Genomic DNA, 21009 nt, shown 5'->3' with positions numbered 1-21009 from the left:
TCGGGGTGCTGGCCGGAGATCGTGGGGTCCAAACGGCCAGACCACCTGCAATCAGACATCTTTATGCCCTATCGTTTGGATAGGAGATAAGGTGTCTAGGGGTGGAGTACCCCTTTAAGGCCAAATCAGGCTGTCCTTAAGGGGTTGACATCACATTCATGCTTGGAAGAACTGAGTATGCATGTGTATAGGGAAATGGAACTGAATGGCCATTGGCTAACAGTTCTTGAAGTTGTATGGCCCCCTTTACTACTTCGTATGATTCTCTGTGATGGTCTTCATCACCCCCTATTGGAATGAGAGCTTGCTATTCTTTGAGTATAATTTAGGTTTTATCTAAACTTCCAGCCATAAAGCATTCTGGGAATTCTTATTTTCGTAAAGACAAAAGGTTAATTGACTTCGATGACTTCCAGCCGCCTCTCTCTGACATAAATGAAGTGTTACTACAGCGACATGGTGTCCTCCATTGTGTACTGTCAGCGATATTGTTTAAATCCTAATATAATTACATGGGAGCAAATATGTCTTGGTGCCAGCACACATTCCTGAAGAAATAATGCCTTCAATAAAAAAAGAAAAATGGCGTGATTGTAAATAATGTAGGACCTTAGGGAAAATACATTGTTAAAGCATCCAGAGCTGTATTCATGCCGCACAGCTCTGATGGCATGCCATAAATATCACCGCCGCCTCGCCCGCACACAAGCTGTTCCCTTCCCTGGTACAGGTCTGAAGGACTAAAGCAAAATGCCATCGGTTGCCCTTAGTACTTGTTAGTTTTATTGCTGGTGTCGAGTACTGTCGCACCTATATTTTGTAGTGTGGATTCAAACACGGCATCTAATTATTAACCTTTTTCCTACAGGAAATTGTCCAGCAGCTTATAGAGAACAGTACGACGTTTCGTGGCAAGACGGAATTTGCACAAGAAAAGTATATAAAGAAAAAGAAGAAAAAGTAAGTGGTTTGTGCACATTGTCATAAGGAGACTCATAGAATTGAATAGAGTGCCAGCAAAACTACAACTCCAAGCATGCCCAGACAGCCTGAGTGATGTGTGTATGTGTGTGTGTGTGTATGTATATATACATATATATATATGTGTATATATATATGTATATGTATAAATAAAATGTGTGTGTTTGTTTTAAAGGGGTACTCCGCTGCTCGGTGTTTGGAACAAACTGTTCTGAATGCTGGAGCAGGTGCCGGGAGCTCGTGATGTCATAGCCCCGCCCCATCATGATGTAATAGACCCGCCCCCTCGATGCAAGTCTATGGGAGGGGGCCTGACTGTTGTCACGCCCCCTCCCATAGACTTGCATCGAGGGGGTGGGGCTATTACGTTGCGAGTTCCCGACGCCGGTGTGAGGTGTTTTTTTGCGCCTCCGTAGATCCATGCGTCCGCTCCTCCCCCAGCTCTCGGAACATTTCCGAAGCTAGAGCTGGGGGAGGGCAGAGCAAGGGGAGGGAGGAGGTTCATGCCCCCTCCCTCATCTCCCCTCCCTGAGCTCGGCTGGACGCAGATCTCTGCGGCACGCCCCTCCCTGAGGACATAGATCTCCACGGCAGGTCCCCTCCCTCATCTCCCCGAGCTGAGGACATAGATCGCCACGGCAGGTCCCCTCCCTCATCTCCCCGAGCTGAGGACGTAGAGCAGTGCTCCCAATGAGCTCTGTGTAAAGGGGGACATACTGTACGGGCTAAAGGGGGACATACTGCACGGGCTAAAGGGGGACATACTATAGCCCGTGCAGTATGTCCCCCCTTTAGCCCATACAGTATGTCCCCCTTTACACATAGAGCTCATTGGGAGCACTGCTCTACATCCTCAGCTCGGGGAGATGAGGGAGGGGACCTGCCGTGGCGATCAATGTCCTCAGGGAGGGGAGATGAGGGAGGGGGCGTGAACCTCCTCCCTCCCCTTGCTCTGCCCTCCCTCAGCTCTAGCTTCGGAAATGTTCGGAGAGCTGGGGGAGGAGCGGACGCATGGATCTACGGGGGCGCAAAAAACCACCTCACACCGGCTCCAGCGTTCAGATGAGTATGTTCCAAACACTGAGCAGCGGAGTACCCCTTTAACTTGAGGGTGGAAAATGTTAACTTTTTTTTGGAACATTTCGGGAGAATGAGGTGTGTATACCATGCTGCCTTGTGTGAACAAGGCCACAGGCAGAGGAGCAGACAGGGAATGAGTACAACAGATGCTGGCTTTTTAGGGTGGCAGATTTTTAGAAATGGGAATATTTCCTTACAAATTTTTGCAACTAACCTACAGCACGCTGGAGATCTGCTACCGATTTTGTGCAACTGATTTTATATACATTTGTTTGTTTTGGTGTGAAAACACTGAAGATTTTCTGCAACAGATTCACAGCATGGGAACATACCCTTTACTCTTTGTTCACACGCACTGTATACACTGCAGATTTTATGTTGTGTTCGCCTCTTCATTTATATTGGTTACACAGCATGTAATCTGCAGCATAGAATCTGAAACCTATACAGTAAGTGGGAACATACCCTAAGGGTATGTTCACACACTGCACACCTGTTGCAGATTGTTCAGTGTTTCCGCACCAAAACAAACAAATGAAAAAATAAAAAGTTGCGATAGGTTGGCTGGGAAGACTGTGATGAAGAGCTGGGGGGAAGCAATGTTTTCATGAGTAGGATTATTTAAAATAAAAAATGCTGCCAAGACGAACCCATTATTCTGTGAGTATCCCCCACTATATCTAGTATTCAGAAAGATTAGCTGATCAATTAGTGTTCTTTGAAGGGCCTATCTGTTTTACTATGTATTATAGGCCATGCAGTTCTCATGGAGGAAAAAATATATTCAACATAGATCTCCTCGATAAGGAGGACAGCGTGCTCTATGTGCTATCTGTTGGAGGTAGCGTCCATGCAAGTAACTTTTTGACCATGCCTAAAGAGCCTTGAAACATGACTGGTGATTGTTAGGCAAGCCAGAATTCTCTTCAGAAGGAAAAGTTACCCATTTGTAGAGTAGTTAGTACAGAGCAGGTGCTAGCTGGCTAAAGAGGCCTTTGTCATGCGGTTTAGGGGGAAAAGTTTGTCCTTGTGGAGTCTTGCACGTCATGTAGGGCTTCACTGGGAACAGATTTAAAGGAGTTAAACTTCTATTAAAAATCTTAATCCTTCCAGTACTTCTTAGCAGCTGAATACTACAGAGGAAATTCTTTTCTTTTTGGAACACAGAGCTCTCTGCTGACATCACGAGCACAGTGCTCTCTGCTGACATTTCTGTCCATTTTAGGAACTGTCCAGAGCAGCATATGTTTGCTATGGGGATTTTCTCCTATTCTTGACAGTTCCTAAAATTGACAGAGATGTCAGCAGAGAGCACTGTGCTTGTGATGTCAGCAGAGTGCTCTGTTTTACAAAAAGAAAAGAATTTCCTCTGTAGTATTCAGCAGCTAATAAGTACTGGAAGGATTAAGATTTTTTAATAGAAGTAATTTACAAATCTGTTTAAGTTTCTGGCACCAGTTGATTTAAAAAAAAAAAAAAATAATAATAATAATTTCCACCGGAGTACCCCTTTATTAATGCAAGTTACTATGGTAGAGGAATTACATAGTGAGCTCTATTGAGTACAGTGACCCTATATGAGTAATTCCAATGTACATTGCTCCGGCATCTGTCAGCTCTGCATGAGACATGAGACCATGTGACTTAACTTTTGAATTTTCTTCTCTGCAGGTATGAATCTCATATTACAATTTTAAAGCCTTCCACCCGTATTCTTGCCATAATGTACTATGCTAGAGAACCTGGAAAAATTTGGTAAGGGAATGGTTGGTATATGGGGAAAAGTGTTTTTATAACATGTTGCTATCCCTCTCTCCATTTACTATTATACGATTTATGTAAAGTACATAGTAAAATGTAATTTGGCAAACAATAGTCCAGAATCCTGCTTAGGATATTTTCGTGTAGCGAGGCTCAAAACCACACTTTATTTACAAGCAAAATAAGCCTCCATTTTTCTAAACTTTGTTTTGTTGCTATTTGGTGTGTTTTGGGGCCCATTTTTGCATGTATTTTTAGCTGGTCTACACGTGAACAGTCAAAGGTTTTTTTTACTTTTCAATTCAGTGCAGTTCAATGCACCTAAAATAGACATTGTATGAGGTATAAGACGGATGTGACAGCAGCGTCACCTGCACTGACTGGCTTGTAAAGGGTTATAGATTCCAATGCTACCATTGATACCATTGGGAAAACAGTATTGAGGTGGTCACATTCCATTTTATTTCATTGTATTTTTATTTATGCTATTGATTTTTTTCGAGTCTGCCGCAAGGGCCCTGTGACAGTTCTCACATTACATATTATGTATATATTATTCAATATTAAAATATTTTTTTATACATTTATTTTGATTATTCATATTGGACTACTCATTCTATCTACAATTTTTTCACCCTATATTCTCACATCTCATATACCTTATGAGGCACCGGTTTGAAGAATATTTTTTTTTATATAATTTTATCTCTTAGTTGATTCCAATGCTATTAACCCTATGATTTGGTGCACTCGGGGCATTCCCTAGCTCCTTGGTGCATACCCACCCACATTGGCCCAGTGCTGCAACCCCTCCTTAAATATTGATGGCTTTCAATAGCACAAAGCAGATACATGCTGTGACGTCACCAGAACAGACGGCTCGTACCACCAGTGCCCATGCACCGCTTTCCTGATACACCTGGAAGCAGGGAGGGGAGCGGCTTTACAATGGCGGCCATCTGGTGATGTTACAACACATAACTCTGGAATGACTCCACCAATCCCAAAAAGGTAAACGGTCAGTCACCTGCACTATTATCCTGTATAAGCAGGTTGGTGCAGGTGACACTGCTGTTATATTCCCTTTTGAAGGAAATCTGTCGTCAGTTTTATCTGCACTAACCTGTGCAGGTGACGCCGATGACAACAATACTTACTTGGTCCCATTCCATGCTTCGGTTCTCCGGCTGTCCTCTTCACTATCTAACATTCCAGAGTTGACTTGGCACATGGGCGGAGCTTCATGATGTCACCAGGGCTGTTCTCTTCTGGTTCCCGCTGCTAGCAAACAGCAGCGATGACATCACGAAGCTCCGCCCATGCTCCAAGTCTCCCCCAGAGCGGGAAAAGTGAAGAGATAGCTGTTGTGAGATTACCATAACACTGTGGCTAGCTTTTTGTGAACTGGTATTTCCTGTTTGACTTTAATTTTTTTGACTACAAATCCCAAAATGCCATTTTCCTCCCCCCCACACATCAGCCACCCCACCCATTGAAACAGAAATGAGCTGCATCCATCAAAAGACCTGTGGTTTTCAATCAGGGTGCCTACAGCTGTTGCATTAGTTGCAGATTGATCTCTCTCCCACCAAGCGATCGCCCATTGAAGCTTACAGGATCCCTGTCATCAGCTAACTAGTGAGGTCTCAGCGACATTGCAACCTGGGAAAAATCTGAGACAACAGTCATTTTGTATGCTGTTAAAAATATATTGGGGTGAAAATCACAGAAGAATTGTGAGAAAACCATCACAGAGTACCCCCTTTAAGCTGTGTTCACATTTTCTATGGAGGCATGCAGCATACTTTTTTTTTCTGGCCAAACAAAAAACCCATAATCAAATTCAGACTGCATTATAAGTCATTGAGTCCCGTTGGGCTCACCTCATATTAAGGATCAATTTTTCTACCTGACCTGACTTGTAACATCCATAGTCCCATGACATATTGGCAGCAAATCACCACAGTACATCACTTCATGTGATGTACTTTATTAGAGCATCTTGCATAATTCTCAGCTTTTTATAAAGGGATTTTTTTTTTCGTGTTGCAACATTTTTAGTATGTGGCTCGAGAGGGGAAAAGAAAAAAAAAAGTTATACTCACCTCCTCTGGTCTCCTGCACAAACAAACGGTGACCAGCAGGGATGGCGGAAGGTGCCATAAAAGGAGCAGGGGTGAAGTGAGTATGACTCATTTTTTTTAATTTACCCTGTCCCCAGCCACCTATTAAAAACTTTACAAACTCACAATACCCTTTGAGTATGATAAGAATTGACAAGTATAGTGTGCTGCTTTGACAAATTAAGAGAACATCTTGCTTTCCTTGTACTAATTCTCTTGTTTTTTGCTTTTTCAGTCACCTCCGATATGATACTTTGGCCCAGATGCTGACATTAGGAAATATCCATGCAGGAAGTAAAGTGATAGTTATGGAAACCTGTGCTGGTTTAGTTCTGGGATCAGTAATGGAGCGCATGGGAGGTAAGGATACATAGTTTTATTGGGCACTTACTCTTTCTGATTGGTTTAAGGAATATTCACTATAACTGAGGGATGGAGGCGGACTAGGCTTCTGTCTTTGTCATCCTGAAGTTTTCTAGGGCTTGATATGTGGTGTGCAAATCATTTAGCATATACACAAATATATACTATATGGTAGATTGTTAACCTTCGTGGGCCTCTCCGCCTCTGTTTTATGGACACACCCCTCAGATCGTCCGCATTTTATCAGAACTGGAGTTGGATCACCATAGAAGCCCCTGTTAGACTTTTTTTGAGTCATCACAAACTCAGTTAGTTTCGTCCCTGATACAGAAGCACTTTAAAGAGTACATGTCATGATCTTGTTACATTTTATAATTCTCCCAGTTCACTGCCCCATCATGATAAACCACCCCCTGCCTTTATTTTTATTATTTGTTAGTTTTCTCCCTTCATATTGCTTTGTATTTTCTGCTCAGTCTCAGATTCACAGACTGGGAAGGGGCGTTCCCCAGCAGGCATGACATCATGTGAAGCCATACAGGGGAGAACTTCTTACCTTACTCTTCTACACACAGCCCAGAGCAGTTCAGTGTAAGATGAGCTATGATTGGCTTAGTCTGCACCCCCACCCCTCTCAGCACTCCAGACTGCATTTCCTGATTTTGGACTTCTGCCAGGCCAGCAGAAGTCCAAATTCTGTGCAAGAGATAGCAGGAAATGTGCTCTGGACAAGTAGGGAGACACCTAGTGGCAGCTTTTTTTTTTAAACAAAGTACATTAGAAAGATTTATTTACCACAAGGAGTGCAATTGCAAAAATAAGTTTTAAGGATAGTGACCATTTAAGGCTCTGTTCATACTGCGGAATTTATGCTATTCCAGCGGAATTTCCATGCTTTCAAAATCACAGTCCTATAAACTTCAGAGGGGATCTAAACAGAATTTAGGCAATATTTAAAGACAGGTTTTATATCTGTACTGAAATTCCTGTGGTGAAAATTCTGCTCTGTGAATGGGACAGTGGAAACCTCATTGAAGATAAAGGGCACTAAAATTTGCGGGACTCCGCGGCAGAATTTTTCCACGGACATTCCTGCGTGGGAAGGACCCATGCAGACTATGGAATTTCTGCAAAAATATTTCTTTTTGAATAAAGTCATTGGACCTCCTCCGCCTGGAATCGAGGTTAATGGAGTCTAAGTCGACAAAGTCCTGTTAACTTTGGGGAAATTCCGCCGAAAAAAAATAAACATTTCCATTTTGACGTAATCCGGATCCCTGTAGTAAGTTCCACTATGGAACTTCTGTAGTGTGCACAGAGCAGCAAAATCCCATTGAGATTAATTGGATTCTGCTCCGATCACAAAATCCATAGCGCGTGTATCCAGAATTTTTTCTTTTCTTTTATGTTCTTATGATATATGTATTTATTGATATCCATTATAATATGCGATCAGCATATGGCGCTCCATGATTAGTTTACTTCTAGGTTATATAAAGCCCAGTGTCATACGGCGCCCTGCGTGTTCAGGTGTACCTGCGTGACTGTGTTTCCAAATCTTTAAGCCTTTCAGCTGTTTCTAGCTGTGTTTACTGGGAAACACCCAGTTCATATAACCTTTTTATAATGCAGATCAGTCAATGAAAGAGATTCCCTCTGACGTATGTTCAGAACAGATGTACCTGTGTATATCCTGTACAGCCAAGAGGCAGAGTTAATAGGGCTGCGGAGGAGTGGGACACAATGGGGGAGCGGATGATATTATTTCATTAGCCTAAGCAGCAGACACAATGATGGAAATAGCAGTTTCCACTTGCCAACATGTGCAGTACATGATCCAACAAACATCTGGTAAACACCACCGTATACTTGGATTACTGTTTCCCAACCAGGGCGCTTACAGCTGTTGCAAATCTACAACTCCCAGCATGCCCGGACAGTATATATATATATATATTTTTTTTTTTTTAAATGGGAATTTTTAATTTCATTTTTAAAATTGGAAAAGGGGGGTGTTTTTGACTTTTATTAGGGGAAGGGTTAAATGATCTTTATTAACTAACTTTTTTTTTTTCAATGTTATAGTTCCCATAGGGGGCTATAACATTGCATACTCTCATCTTTTACATTGATCATTGTTATCCTATAGGATAACATTGATCAATGATTCTGCTGCTAGACTGCTTCCTGGATCTGAAGCACGTAACAGTCATTCGGCGATCGGACACGCAGGAGGAAGGTAGGGGACGCTCCTTGTGTCCTCCAGCTGTTCTGGATGCAGCGATTTTGCCGTGGCGGTCCCAAACAGCCCACTGAGCTAACCAGCACCTGATTAGTTTTCACTTTAGACGCGGCGATCAACTTTGAACGCCACGTCTAAAGGCGTGGCACCGCGTTATAGAAACGGAGCAGGCGGAGGACGTACAGGTACGCCCTCCATCCCAAACAGGGTATACACTCACCGGTATTGCAGTATATGAAAAATTCATATCATAAAAAAAAAAAGACACACCGGTATTCGGTATAAACCGGTATACCGCGCAGCACTAGTTCCAGGACGACCATTTTATGTTGAGACCATAAGTCTATGGAAACCTGGTAACTGGTTCTGAAGCCCCAAAATGTCATCCAAAAATAGGAAAAAGTGAGAATTAAAGAAAAATAAGTAGATAACTAATATAGATAAAGCAAGTCCTTACATATAAAAGTAAGAAAGATCTGCCTGGAGCTGTAAATCACTGTCTGTGTAGAGCACAGGAGCTTCTTCAGGGTCCTGTAAAGTGCACACAGAGTCCTAGAAAAGTAAAATGAAGCCGCCCTTACCTGGTGTCCAAAGGAGCAGCTAACCCTGGCACAGGTAAAGAGTAGTACAGAACATGTATTTACCTCCCTGTACTGTAGGGAGGCTCTACCAGACACCAGTCAGTGCATGCACTTCAGTAATACAGGTGTTTTACCAGTGAACGCCCATTGTAATTGGTCGGTTCTTCCAGCCATTGACACGTTTCACAGATCTGGACTATCTGTTGAATTGTATATTGAGTCTGGTCTCAAGTTACAATGGTCCAGAAAAGTCCATTTTATGTTGAAAATATTGTAACATGAGGCCATTGTAAGTCAAGGGATCACTGTAGTGCCCTGTGTACACGATGAAGTGTCCAATTGGAAAAATCCTTTGTACGTCCAGATCAAAAATCCAAAAGCCACGGTTGTTTTAAGTCACGGTCTGGAAATTCTGCATTGTGAGAATGGTAATACAGGTTCCCATTAAAAAAAAAAAAAAATTGGTTGCCATTTTGGGGTCACAGTTAATGCCAATTTTGGTACAGAATGTTAGCTGATTCTTTGCCGAAATGTGCTTACAATTCCGTCATGAAAATATATCCGAAGAGGTAGCAGTAAATAAATAAAACCAGTGATCGGGAGCAAAGTCGACACCAATTTGGGCCCTAAAATAGGTGTAACACTTTGAGAAATATTTAATAGTCTAAATGAGACGGGATTTGTGGCAAACAGCACAACATTTGTTTTGTATTTTAGATACTTGTTTTATTTTTTGTGCCTCTTGCAACAAGGTGGCATGGCTTAGCAGAGAAGGTCGTGTGGTTTGAGGTAAGACATGCTTGATAAAAGGCTAAGGAGTACAGCTGAAATGTTGCACTTCTTTTCCTGAAAATAATCCAATTGGCATGGTTTTACCAACAGGGGCGAGACAGCCCAAGCCCTCCCTGATGACATGTTCCAAGATCCCCCGGTAGGATGCTCCTCCTACTTTTACAAGTTCCTGAAATGTCACACTGAAACTCAACAAATCGGAAGATATAACCAGTGGGGACAGTTGATCCCATCGCTGAGATACACACCCCAGGCTATTGCCGGTTTAACTTTATCAGATTCCCATATAGTCTGTCCCAACCTGTTTCCCCTAGGGATTGACCGATATTGATTTTTTAGGGCCGATACCGATAATCTGTGGCCTTTCAGGCCGATAGCCGATAACTTATTCCGATATAAGTTATCGGCTATTTCTCCTATCAACCCGGCCCTGAAGAAGCACCTTTTGCGGGGCCAGAGACCGCCGCCGCTGCCCGCTTCTCTCCCCCTGCCTGTCCTGGGGTCCTCCTGAGTCCAACCCTCCCCCTATCCTCTGGCCAGAGACCGCCGCCGCCCGCTTCTCTTCCCCTGCAGGTCCTTAGTCCAACCATCGCTGCTGCCCCATTGCCTCCCCCATCCCCGGTTTTATAATTGCCTGTTCCCGGGGTCCGCGCTACTTCGGGCACCGGCGGCATCCTGAGCTGTCACTGTGCGCACTGACAGTGGCGTCGCGTTGAGGACGTCACACGTCATTGCGCAGCGTAACGCAGGACGCCGCAGGAGCCAGAAGTAGCGCGGACACCGGGAACAGGCAATTATAAAACTGGGGATGGGGGAGACAATGGGGCAGCGGCGGTCTCTGGCCAGGGCAGTGGGGGGGGGGGGGTGCGGCACGGGGGGGACGGGGCATTATTGGATTATCGGTAAGTTAATTGCCTATACAGATAACGTCCAAAATCGGGAATATCGTCCGATAATATCGGCCAAACCTATAATCGGTCGATCCCTAGTTTCCCCCACAAAGATTAATCAGGGGACAGATATAGGGCTACAGAAATAGTCATTAACAGTAACAAATAAGTAGATTGATAACATGGCATCATAAACAGATAAAATAAACAGCCATATAAAAAGATTATCAGGTCCACTCAGATACATTGGCTTGATAGGGGTGCTACAGCCCACCATCAAGCCATGAGTGGTTCAATCTCTTTCTGAGTAGAGTGAGCAGAAAGGAAGAAGCACAGAGTTTAGCAGAACACTTTGCTTCTTTATTTTAGCCATCGGATAATTTTAGCTTAATTTGGTTTGTTTTATATCGGAAGGGTTTTAGACAAAGCAGTTGCCTGGTAACAATAGATTTAATAAAGAAAGCCATGAAAGCTGAGGCTCACCTCACACATACCTTGCAGAATATATTAAGAAATATCTGCCCACCTAATGTAATGGTGTTTAATCCTATTAACAATGGAAGCATTTCTGTAATAAGACTGAGCTTCTGTTACCATGTAAAATCAGCAGTTTACGAGTTGCCGTTTTTCGTAGCCTGTAGGTCATTTAGTTCATGTTAGAGGTGAAAATTTTGGCAATTCTGTGACACCTTCTTAGCGCAGTGTTCACATTTGCGCTGGAGTTGTTTGAGGAGCTCCATTACAGAATCCGTTTCATTAGCGGGACCTGAGCAGACAACATAATAACGCTGTAATTGTTTGTCTGGTCAGATCCTGTTAAAGAGGCTATGCGGGATTAGGAATGCATGGCTGCGTTCATTTGTAAATGGCACCACTCTTGTCCACATTTATGGTACTGAAGCATAGTTCCATTAAAGTGAATATAGCTGAGTTGTATTGCGGCAAACAACCTGAGGACAGGTGGGGTGCTGTTTAATGGAGAACTGTACTAAAAATCATTCCTTTTCCTCTGTGCCCGGGCTGCAAAAAACTAAAAATACAAACTTTAACCCACTTTCCGACATTCCCCCGTTGCGCATATCTGTGTCCCGGTGCTCCGGTGCTGGTCTTCTTCCTGCTTCCTGGGGACGGTGAGTCATACTGCGCTCAGCATATCGCCGGCAGCAGCGATGTCCCGCCTTGGCCGCTGATAAGCTGATCGCACTCTCATGTATTGATCCCGTAGCAGGGAGAAGGCAGAGCCCAAGCTCCTTACATGTGCGCTCAGCCTATCACCGGCCGAGGCGGGACATTGCTGCAGCCAGCAATATGGCTCCTTTCACACTGATGTTTGTGCCCGTCTGTGTGACGTCTGTTAGAAGATAGCAGGAGAAAAATGTGTGCTTGCAACGTCTTTTTCTCCCGCTGTCTTTTGGCAGAATAACGGGAGTCATAACAGACGTTAGAGGAATCCCTTTCAAGTGAATGTCAAGTGAATGGGATCCTCTTTGCCCGTTACGCTCCTGTACAATAATGGACGTTAATGGCACTAAAAGGAAATTTAAAAAGCCCTTAACGTCCGATTGTAACGGAGCCTCACACATAGTGTGAAAGTAACCCATGACTCACTGTCCCCAGGAAAACCAGCACCGAAGGACCGGGACACCAATGTTGGAGCAACGGGGGAACGTCTGATGTTTTTTTTCAGCCCGGGCACAGAGGTAATGGAAACATTTTCAGTACAGTTCAAAAAAATTAGTTTCTACACGTTTTTCTTTTTTTATTCTGGATAAAACCTTTAAATAAATGGAAACCAGGCGGATATCATACGGTCCCCATTAAAGTCAAAGGGATCAGTTGGTGTGCGACAGACTGTCCAGCTCCCCACACGAAACCTCCAATGCAGATGTGAACGATGTCTTAATTAGGCAGACCCTTTGCAATTGGTTTTTCTGTTGCGTTTTTTTTTTATTTATTTTTTCTTTAACATCCTTTTTTTTTTTCCTTTTAAGGATATGGATCTGTTATTCAGATGTACCCGGGTGGTGGACCTGTTCGAGCTGCAACAGACTGCTTTGGTTTTCCAAAGTCTTTTTACGAAACACTGTATGAGTTTCCTCTCCACAAACTGGAGGCTTTGATCTCTGGAACTTTGAATTACTCTTCTAATGTTATTCCTGAGGAGAACACGGAAAAGACTGATGAGGAAAGCAGCAGGTCAGACAATGAAAAGCAAGAAGCTACTCTGGCTGTTGTAGGGGACTGTATAGCTGAAGAAGTGGAAGAAAGTATGGAAACCAGTCAACCAGAAAACGAAGAAGCAGAGAAAAGTTGTGGAGAGATCTCTGAGAACCACAAAGGAGGCCAGAATCTTGACAAGAAACAACTTGTAAGTATTGGGTTCCACAAGTTTCATTCCACTAGTATTCCAAGTATTTGCAAGGACATAGCCCCCCAGTTTACTACAATTTACAAGTAATCTTCGGTGCTGTCCACCCTCTTATAAATTTAGTGACTGTAATGTCCTATGCATTGTGTGTATCATCCATATACATGTTTTTTTTTTTATGATCGAATAGAACACTATTTTCTGTATTATTGCGTCAAACCTTAACAGTTTTCTAAAATCTGTCACATGTTAAAGGGGTACTCCGCCCCTAGACATCTTATCCCCCACGATCTCGGCTGTAGCACCCCAGACATTTTCCTCCGTGCCAGATGACTGACAATGCGGGGTAGAGGCTTGTGACGTCATGGTCATGTCCTCCTCTATGCAAGTCTATGGGAGGGGGCGTGGCAGCCGTCACACCCCCTCCCATAGACTTGCATTGATGGGGCGTGGTCATGCTGTCACAAGCGGGCGTGGCTGTGACGTCACAAGCCTCCGGTGCTTCACCCGACGCTCTAAACGAACTCTGGGTGCAGCAGGGCAGGACCCCCGTGATCAGACATCTTGTCCCTTATTCTTTGGATAGGGGATATGGTGGAGTACCCCTTTATGTCTTGTATCTGCAACTGCAGCCTTTTCTCAATCTGCCTGTGGTGGCTACAAATCCACTAATGGTTTTCCTGTATTTCTATAATGTCCAACCCAGACTTTGGGATCTCAGACCTCCTGCTCATGAATATTCAGTTCTTCCAAGACCTGAGCTAGGTGTTAGAACTGGAGGGAATTTACTAAGGGTTTTTGCTACTGTTTGTTATTTTTTTTTAAAAAGGTTAACATTTAACATTGTGTGGCGCAGTAAATTTGTCACTTTTTCTGACTTTGCGCCGCTCTTGTTGATTATCAAAAAAGTGGGCTGGGTTTAGCAGGAGAGGTAGAGCTTCCCGTTACCCAAGGGATTTACGTTTTGCACCTGAAATTGATATAAATTATAGCAGAAATCTACAGTTTGTGGTTCAAAAGTAATACTAAATGTAGTTAGAATCACAGGTTTTTTAATAAATTTGGTATGTTAAACACCAGAAGACCACTGTTTACGACTAATGTATGATAGTCCAGTGTTTAACCCCTTAAGGACGAAGCTCATTTTGGCGTTAAAGGGGTATTCCCGGTATATACATCTTATCCCCTATCCAAAGGATAGGGGATAAGATGTATGATCGCAGGGGTCATACCGCTGGGGACCCCCGCGATCTCTGTGCAACCCTTGGCATTCTTTGCCGGGCTCTGCTACCGAGACGGGACGTGACGTCACGACCACACCCTCTAGTTTCATCACGGTCACGCCCCCTAGTGTCTTGTCTATGGGAGTGGGCGTGACTGCAGTGAGTGTGAGGCTACACACTGCTCTGAAGCGAGCACAGCTCCTGTGCTCGCTTCAAAGCCACTTAAGGATTCAGGGCATACAGATACACCCTTGTTCCTTAAGTGCCAGGATGCAAGGGTATACCTGTATGCCCTTCGTACTTAACAGGTTAAAGGGAATGTGTCATCAAGAAATTACTTGATTGTATAAATCAAGTTTTTATAAATTTTACTTATATTGAAAAAATAATAGATAATTTTTGGTGATTTTAAATTTTGTACTTTTTCATCTAGGTTTTAAAATAGTCCTGAAATCTTGCAGTTCTCAATCTGGCCACTAAGCCTAATAAACAGACCCCTCCTTCTTTTGTATAGATTATTTATCAGTAGTCTTATTATCACAGACATGATTACCTTTACAAAGTTTACACCAGTTCATAGAGAGTTCAAGAGAGTCGGGTCATTCACCGTTGATGTTGCCCACAGCTCCCCCAACTTCCCCTCCTTGCACAATGACCTCTGCGCAGGTCACAGAGCGTGACTAGAACACTCAGAAATGAATGAGTCCCCTTCCATCTGTTGTTCCCAGTGGTTCATGTGTCTGCTGTAAAGCATATATTTAATGCTGTTAACAGAGCACAGTAGATTCTTAGGCAAGATGGCTGCCCCCATAAGAATATACAAGAGATTAAATAAGAGTCAGAAAAAAAGAAACAGTAGAAAAACAGAACATGTATTAATTAGTATCTGTCTCTACTTAAATAAATAAATAAAATGTGATGATTAGGGTTGCATGATGCTAATGACTGGTTTCTATTCTCTTAACAAGTCCTTTTGTACTTTTAATGTATATTGCATTTAATGGAGATAAAAAAAAATAAATAAAAAAAACAATAGTTCAGTCTTCAATGTTCTCCAGGTGCCTAGAAAAGATGCATGCAGTCCAAGGAGAGCCATGTCATCCCAGAATTTTCCAGGTAACTGGTGCACTTTGAAAACTGAACTAATTAAAGAAGAACTTAATCCAAATAAAATTTACCTTTTAATATAGCTGCACATGTTGAAGTTAATTAACTTTGCAATGTGAAGTGTAATATTTGCTAAAAACATACCCCATTTCTCTCAGCTTTTCCTCAAGGCCAGTAGATCTCATCCCACATGATGACTAGCATCTATAGTAGACGACACGTCCCACTCACTTCTCCTCAGCTCAGAGAGCCTTGCTTTAGTGTGCCGTGTGTGTTCAGCCCTGATTGGCTGAGGCACAGACACCTCCCTCATCTATATGCACTACTCACTCTCTGAAGGCAGCTCCTCACGCAGTAAACAAGCGCAGGGGCTCATGGCCTATGTAGTGTTTTTTGCCTCACTTACCTGGATTTTCAAAGGCTGTTTATGGGGGCTACAGGGGCTACAATTTTGAAACAAATCAGCCAGCTTGACTTTACATCTGTCTCTTACCCCTATTTGATGGATAAATGTTGGGGTTCGATGTAATTTATGTAACAGATAGACATTAGACAGACGGCGGTAGTGCTCACTATGTCCTGCCATTGATCAACTTTGATCATCCCAGTATAGCCTTCCCATTTAGCTTTCAAAGTCTGGAGAAATTTCTCATTGGCCTTACACAGTAAATGTAAATATGAAAAATAAGACCCGCTTCTGCTTTTGTTAAAAATGGCTCTTTTGTAGTCCTCTTTCTGTAATGCCTTTTGGATCTTTTCTTTTATAGTGGAATTTGCAATAATGTATTTGTGATGGAGTCATCATTGCTATTCCAATGTTCCATGGTCTTCAAAACGCCTGGTTCATCCAGGAAAGATATTTTCCTTTTACCATTGTAAAACACATAACCTGATAGGGTTAAATAGTAGAAAATATAATGTGAATATACTTCTGCATCACATGTTTACTTATTGTTGGTGGCTTAAAAAATGGTCTGTCGAATCATATTCACAGTATGAGCTAGTGACACCGTTGGACTGATGATGGGAAATAAAAGTTAGACCCCCAATACCACAGCACTTTCTCCATGGATGTCTTCTTCTTCTCTTAATTTGGCAGGTGCAAATGTCCAAGATGCAGGACCAAGCAGCTCAAGTGCCTCTGTTGCCTCCTTGCTCCCCCAACCTTTCCTTTCCTGCTTCAGTAACATTAAAGGGGTACTCCGCTGCTCAGCGTTTGGAACAAACTGTTCCAAATGCTGGAGCCAGCGCAGGAAGCTTGTGACGTCATAGCCACACCCCTCATGACGTCACACCTGCCCCCTCAATGCAAGTCTATGGGAGGGGGCGTGACACCGTCACGCCCCCTCCCATAGACTTGCATTGAGGGGGCGGGGCGTGATGTCATGAGGACGTGGGGCTCTAACGTCACAAGCTCCCTGCTCCAGCGGTCGGAACAGTTTGTTCCAAACACTGAGCAGAGGAGTACCCCTTTAATGGAGTACTTCTTTAAGGGCTCAGCTTCCAGGGATGGTCTGAAGGCAGGGCTTAATGCTGAATACCAGGCCTTATATGTCACTCAAGCACAAGAGGGAGGGAGGGGGAGCAAGAAGGTGGGCAAGTCTGTGGCATTTAAACAACTTGGCCCTTCCTCTTGGGCACTTGTGCATTATTTTAAAAGGTTCTGTCCCAACTGGACAGCCCTGTTTTCCCATAGTTAATATTTTACACCTGCCCACCAGATAGATGGTAAATTACCTTGTTAACCTCTCGTATTACCTACCTTATTTAGAATTCCTATAATAATACTGCCCAATCAGAAAGCGAAGTTGCTGGGTGGTAGATGGCAGTGCCAAGTCCTCCAGCGCACGATCTGCATTTCACATGCACTTCTTGCAAAATAGGACATATGGGCAGGAGATGTCTACTGGGAACTACCCCTTTAAAGCTATGAGTGTAGTTTCTTTTTCTTCTGGCTTTTATGTGGATGTGAATTTAACGTCTCAATTTGTGTAAAATGTTCCTGATTGAATGTGTCCTGGAATGGAAATAAACCTAAACTAATGGATGTGCAGGTAGAGTTGTCTTGGTTCTCTTTGCTCTGACAGCTTCTATTTTCTCTCCAGGCAATAGAAAAGAAGCGTAAACAAGACGAGAGAAGAAAGAGGGAGTGCGAAGCTGCAAAGTTGTTACAAGATAGAAATGCTGATGGGTAAATGTCTTTCTGCAGTTTTCTAAACTCTTAAATGAACCCTTCTTTTTCAGTCATCCTAATGTTAGAACCTGGTGTGCTCTCTGCATAATCCGAAAGAACAAAGGTAAAGAGTCAACGGAATTATAAGGCTCCTCATTAGTCACCGTCCATAGTCTCAGATCAGAGGGTACTACCACCAAACCACACAAAATAGTTGGTTACATTATAAACATATTGCATTAAGCTGAACATACTAATCCATGGCTTTTACATCAAGGAGTTGGGCCCAGCCATAAGGTCTGACTTTTGGGATTTGCGTTTTATTGTTTGGTTCTGACTTCATTTCTATATTGTGTTTTTAAATATTTTTACGAATTTGTGTTTGAATATTTATTAAACTGGTCTACAATGTTTTATCATCTTTCTTCATCCCCTCTAGGCTGGTCGTAGCCTCCCGGTTCCACCCTACACCTTTGCTTCTTAGTTTGCTAGAATTCGTTGCTCCATCAAGGCCCTTTGTTGTCTACTGCCAATACAAAGAGGTATGTGTCAATCCACAGGGATTGTATTTGTTGAAAGCATAACTTTTATTATATATTTATCCAGTGGATTCATTGTTATACATCTTATAAAATGTATTTCCTGAGACAGTTTTATGTGCTTTATATAAAGGCTATAGAGGTTAATGGGAATTGCGTAAACAGTGTAGGAGCTCCATTAAAACAGGTATGTCAGTTTAAAAATAAGATAATATTCTACTAGTTTAAATGCAATAGGTCTATTTGTAGGCTGTGCTGTGTAGACTGGGACAGTTTCACCCAAGTACAATACTGAGTGAGTGTATGTCTTCAGTACGCCCCAAGGAAAGTTTTTAATCTCATCCCAACCCATGAAATACAGAAATGGCATTGGTCTGTTAAGGGAGTGCTGCTTGGGCTTGTTAGCCGGATGGCAGCTGCTATCTGCTGACACCCACTGGTAATGATCAGAGACCACTTCAATGCCAGTCATATAACGCTATGGTGCACACACCTTGTGATCCAGTAGTCCGATCATATTCCTTATACAGCTCGGTCAACTATGTAAATCAGAACACTTTAATGCATGGATATTTGTTTTTTAATAATAGTAAAGCAAAACAAAAATTATTCAAATTATTATAGTTATAACGACTCAGAATACATTTTAGTGTCAGTTATACTTCGGGGCTGCACCAGCTCTCTCTTAGCTTAAGTCACCCTGTTGATTGAACTACACAGGGCCACAGCAGGCAAAGGAGCCCTGTGTGACCTAAAAAGACAGAGGTGGTGTGGCCCCAAAGCATAACGGTTTTAATAGCTGTTTTAAAGGAGATAACGCGCACCCTACAATGTCAGCAAAAGGTACTTCTGGATTAGACTTGTTGCGCACAATTGCACTGTGTTTGCAGCTATCTAACGAGACAGATGCACTTTTTAAAATAAAATAAATAATGGCTACATTTTTCATTTTGGCACAATAGGCAGCACATACCTACTAACGGCTTAATCAAGGAGGATGCCAGACACTTGATGGTTTACCTCACTACCACTCAAACATCATCTAAAGATATACCAAACATGTGTTGCAACGTTTCAGCTACTCAATACCCTTCGTCAGGCAAGGTATACAAAGCAGGCTATCCAATGTACCCAGAACAAAAAATGGGGCATGTGACCAGGCACAGGGACCATGGAGCAGAGCAGACATGCAGCACATTAAGCATGCTCCTCAATAGGCCTACCTGAGGAAGGGTATTCAGTACCCGAAACGTTGCAACACAATTCTTGGAAAATATATGCACAGCTTGATTATTTTGGGATATAAGCAATAAAAACTAGCTTTGCAACCTACATTTGTTGTGCTGACTCAATATTTCCTTACATTGTTTAATTTCTGTTATTGTATATTAAATTTCCCTGCAAGAATTGGTTCTCAAAGTTCAGTTTTGGAGGTTTCTGTGCACTTTTGTCAATATAAAATGCTTCAGAAAGCCGGTGTGGACAAAAATTTTCAGAAATATAGATTTACAACAATAATAAAACATCTGTTTGACAGTATGTCACCTCTCTCAGTAATTGTCTTTTCTATTATTTCCAGCCTCTACTTGAATGTTATACAAAACTTAGAGAAAAAGGTGGCGTCATTAACCTCAGGCTCTCAGAGACCTGGCTGAGAAATTATCAGGTAATTTAGGTTTTCCAATAAGCCAGCAATACTTCATATCGATCCCTCTCCTGTAGGTGTGTGTCATTGACTGCAGAGCACTTGGAGTGAGGCGAACCTATTGATTGTGTAATAACCTAAAATGAAAGGATCCTATATTTCTTCCACAAGGAAATAAGAGAATTGAAGAGTGTGACATAGCTGAAGTGTATAGCAATGTCTTCACTGAGGAACCTTAAGTGCCCGAAATTGGCTTGGACCTGTGCAGCTGATATCATATTGATCTAATAGGCTGGATCTTTATTACTATTGCCTCAAATAACACATCCCCCACCCCCTTGTAGTCATCTCTCTGTATTTCTGTCTTATATCCAAGTTATTTAAAACATGTTGACAATTTCACTAAAATATTTTTAGGTCTTGCCAGACAGAAGTCACCCGAAATTGGTGATGAGCAGCGGAGGAGGTTACCTACTATACGGCATCACAGTAGCCAGAGACACCACAAAGACCAATAGTAGGTGCCCAGAAAGAACCGAAGAACCAGCACCAAAAAAGCAAAAAGTTGTAGAAGATAAAAGCTAAATGTTATTTTTAATGTCGTGCAACAAACGCTCTAACAGCAGCATGTACCGGAGGATTTTTTTATAAATATATATTTGGTTGCTTGTCTTCTATTGATTTTTTTTTTTTTTTTTTTAATTATTATTATTTCTTTTCTCTCTCTTTTTATTTTTTATTTTGTGGCATTGAGTCAAAAATATATATTGTTTCTTTCGAACATGAATTTGTATAGATTTATTTATTTTTTTACACCAAGGAAATTTCGGGGGGAAAAAAAAAGGATTTATAAAACTAAAGGAAAACACTTTGAAATCTAAAAATGAATTTTCGGCCTAGTCTCATTCCAGCGTTGACAAGCCTCCGAAATGGAACTTTCAGAAGAAGACTAAGGCCATGTTCACACCACGTAAAATGTGCGTAATGTCACACATGCAAGCATTCCATGCATTTAAATAATCCTGGGGGGGGGGGGGACTGCTCGGAAATGTGCCGTGTCATACACGGCAATGCATTTCCGAGTGGAATACCAAAAAGAATAGACAAGTCTATTCTTTTTGTGGATGCCGGAATCGGCATT

General features: G+C 42.4%; 1 protein-coding gene across 3 annotated transcripts in view; it reads left to right on the top strand.

Annotated features, from left to right (window-relative positions):
* Positions 1 to 20626, top strand: part of TRMT6 (tRNA methyltransferase 6 non-catalytic subunit) — a 54490-nt gene extending 33864 nt beyond the window's left edge. For 2 of the 3 annotated variants that reach the window (XM_056567822.1, XM_056567824.1), the window contains 8 exons: positions 869 to 960; positions 3733 to 3816; positions 6181 to 6305; positions 12805 to 13181; positions 17617 to 17702; positions 18124 to 18226; positions 19803 to 19889; positions 20286 to 20626. In XM_056567822.1, the coding sequence (XP_056423797.1) occupies positions 869 to 960; positions 3733 to 3816; positions 6181 to 6305; positions 12805 to 13181; positions 17617 to 17702; positions 18124 to 18226; positions 19803 to 19889; positions 20286 to 20453 (1122 nt within the window). In that variant the 3' untranslated portion in view covers positions 20454 to 20626. Of the gene's footprint in view, positions 1 to 756; positions 776 to 868; positions 961 to 3732; positions 3817 to 6180; positions 6306 to 12804; positions 13182 to 17616; positions 17703 to 18123; positions 18227 to 19802; positions 19890 to 20285 lie in introns of those variants that run through there. The other variant, XM_056567825.1, reaches the window with a different exon arrangement.
* The last annotated feature ends 383 nt before the right edge of the window (positions 20627 to 21009 follow it).

This window comes from Hyla sarda, chromosome 3, assembly GCF_029499605.1.
Source record: "Hyla sarda isolate aHylSar1 chromosome 3, aHylSar1.hap1, whole genome shotgun sequence".
Taxonomy (NCBI): domain Eukaryota; kingdom Metazoa; phylum Chordata; class Amphibia; order Anura; family Hylidae; genus Hyla; species Hyla sarda.
This window is presented reverse-complemented; position numbering and strand designations above follow the sequence as displayed.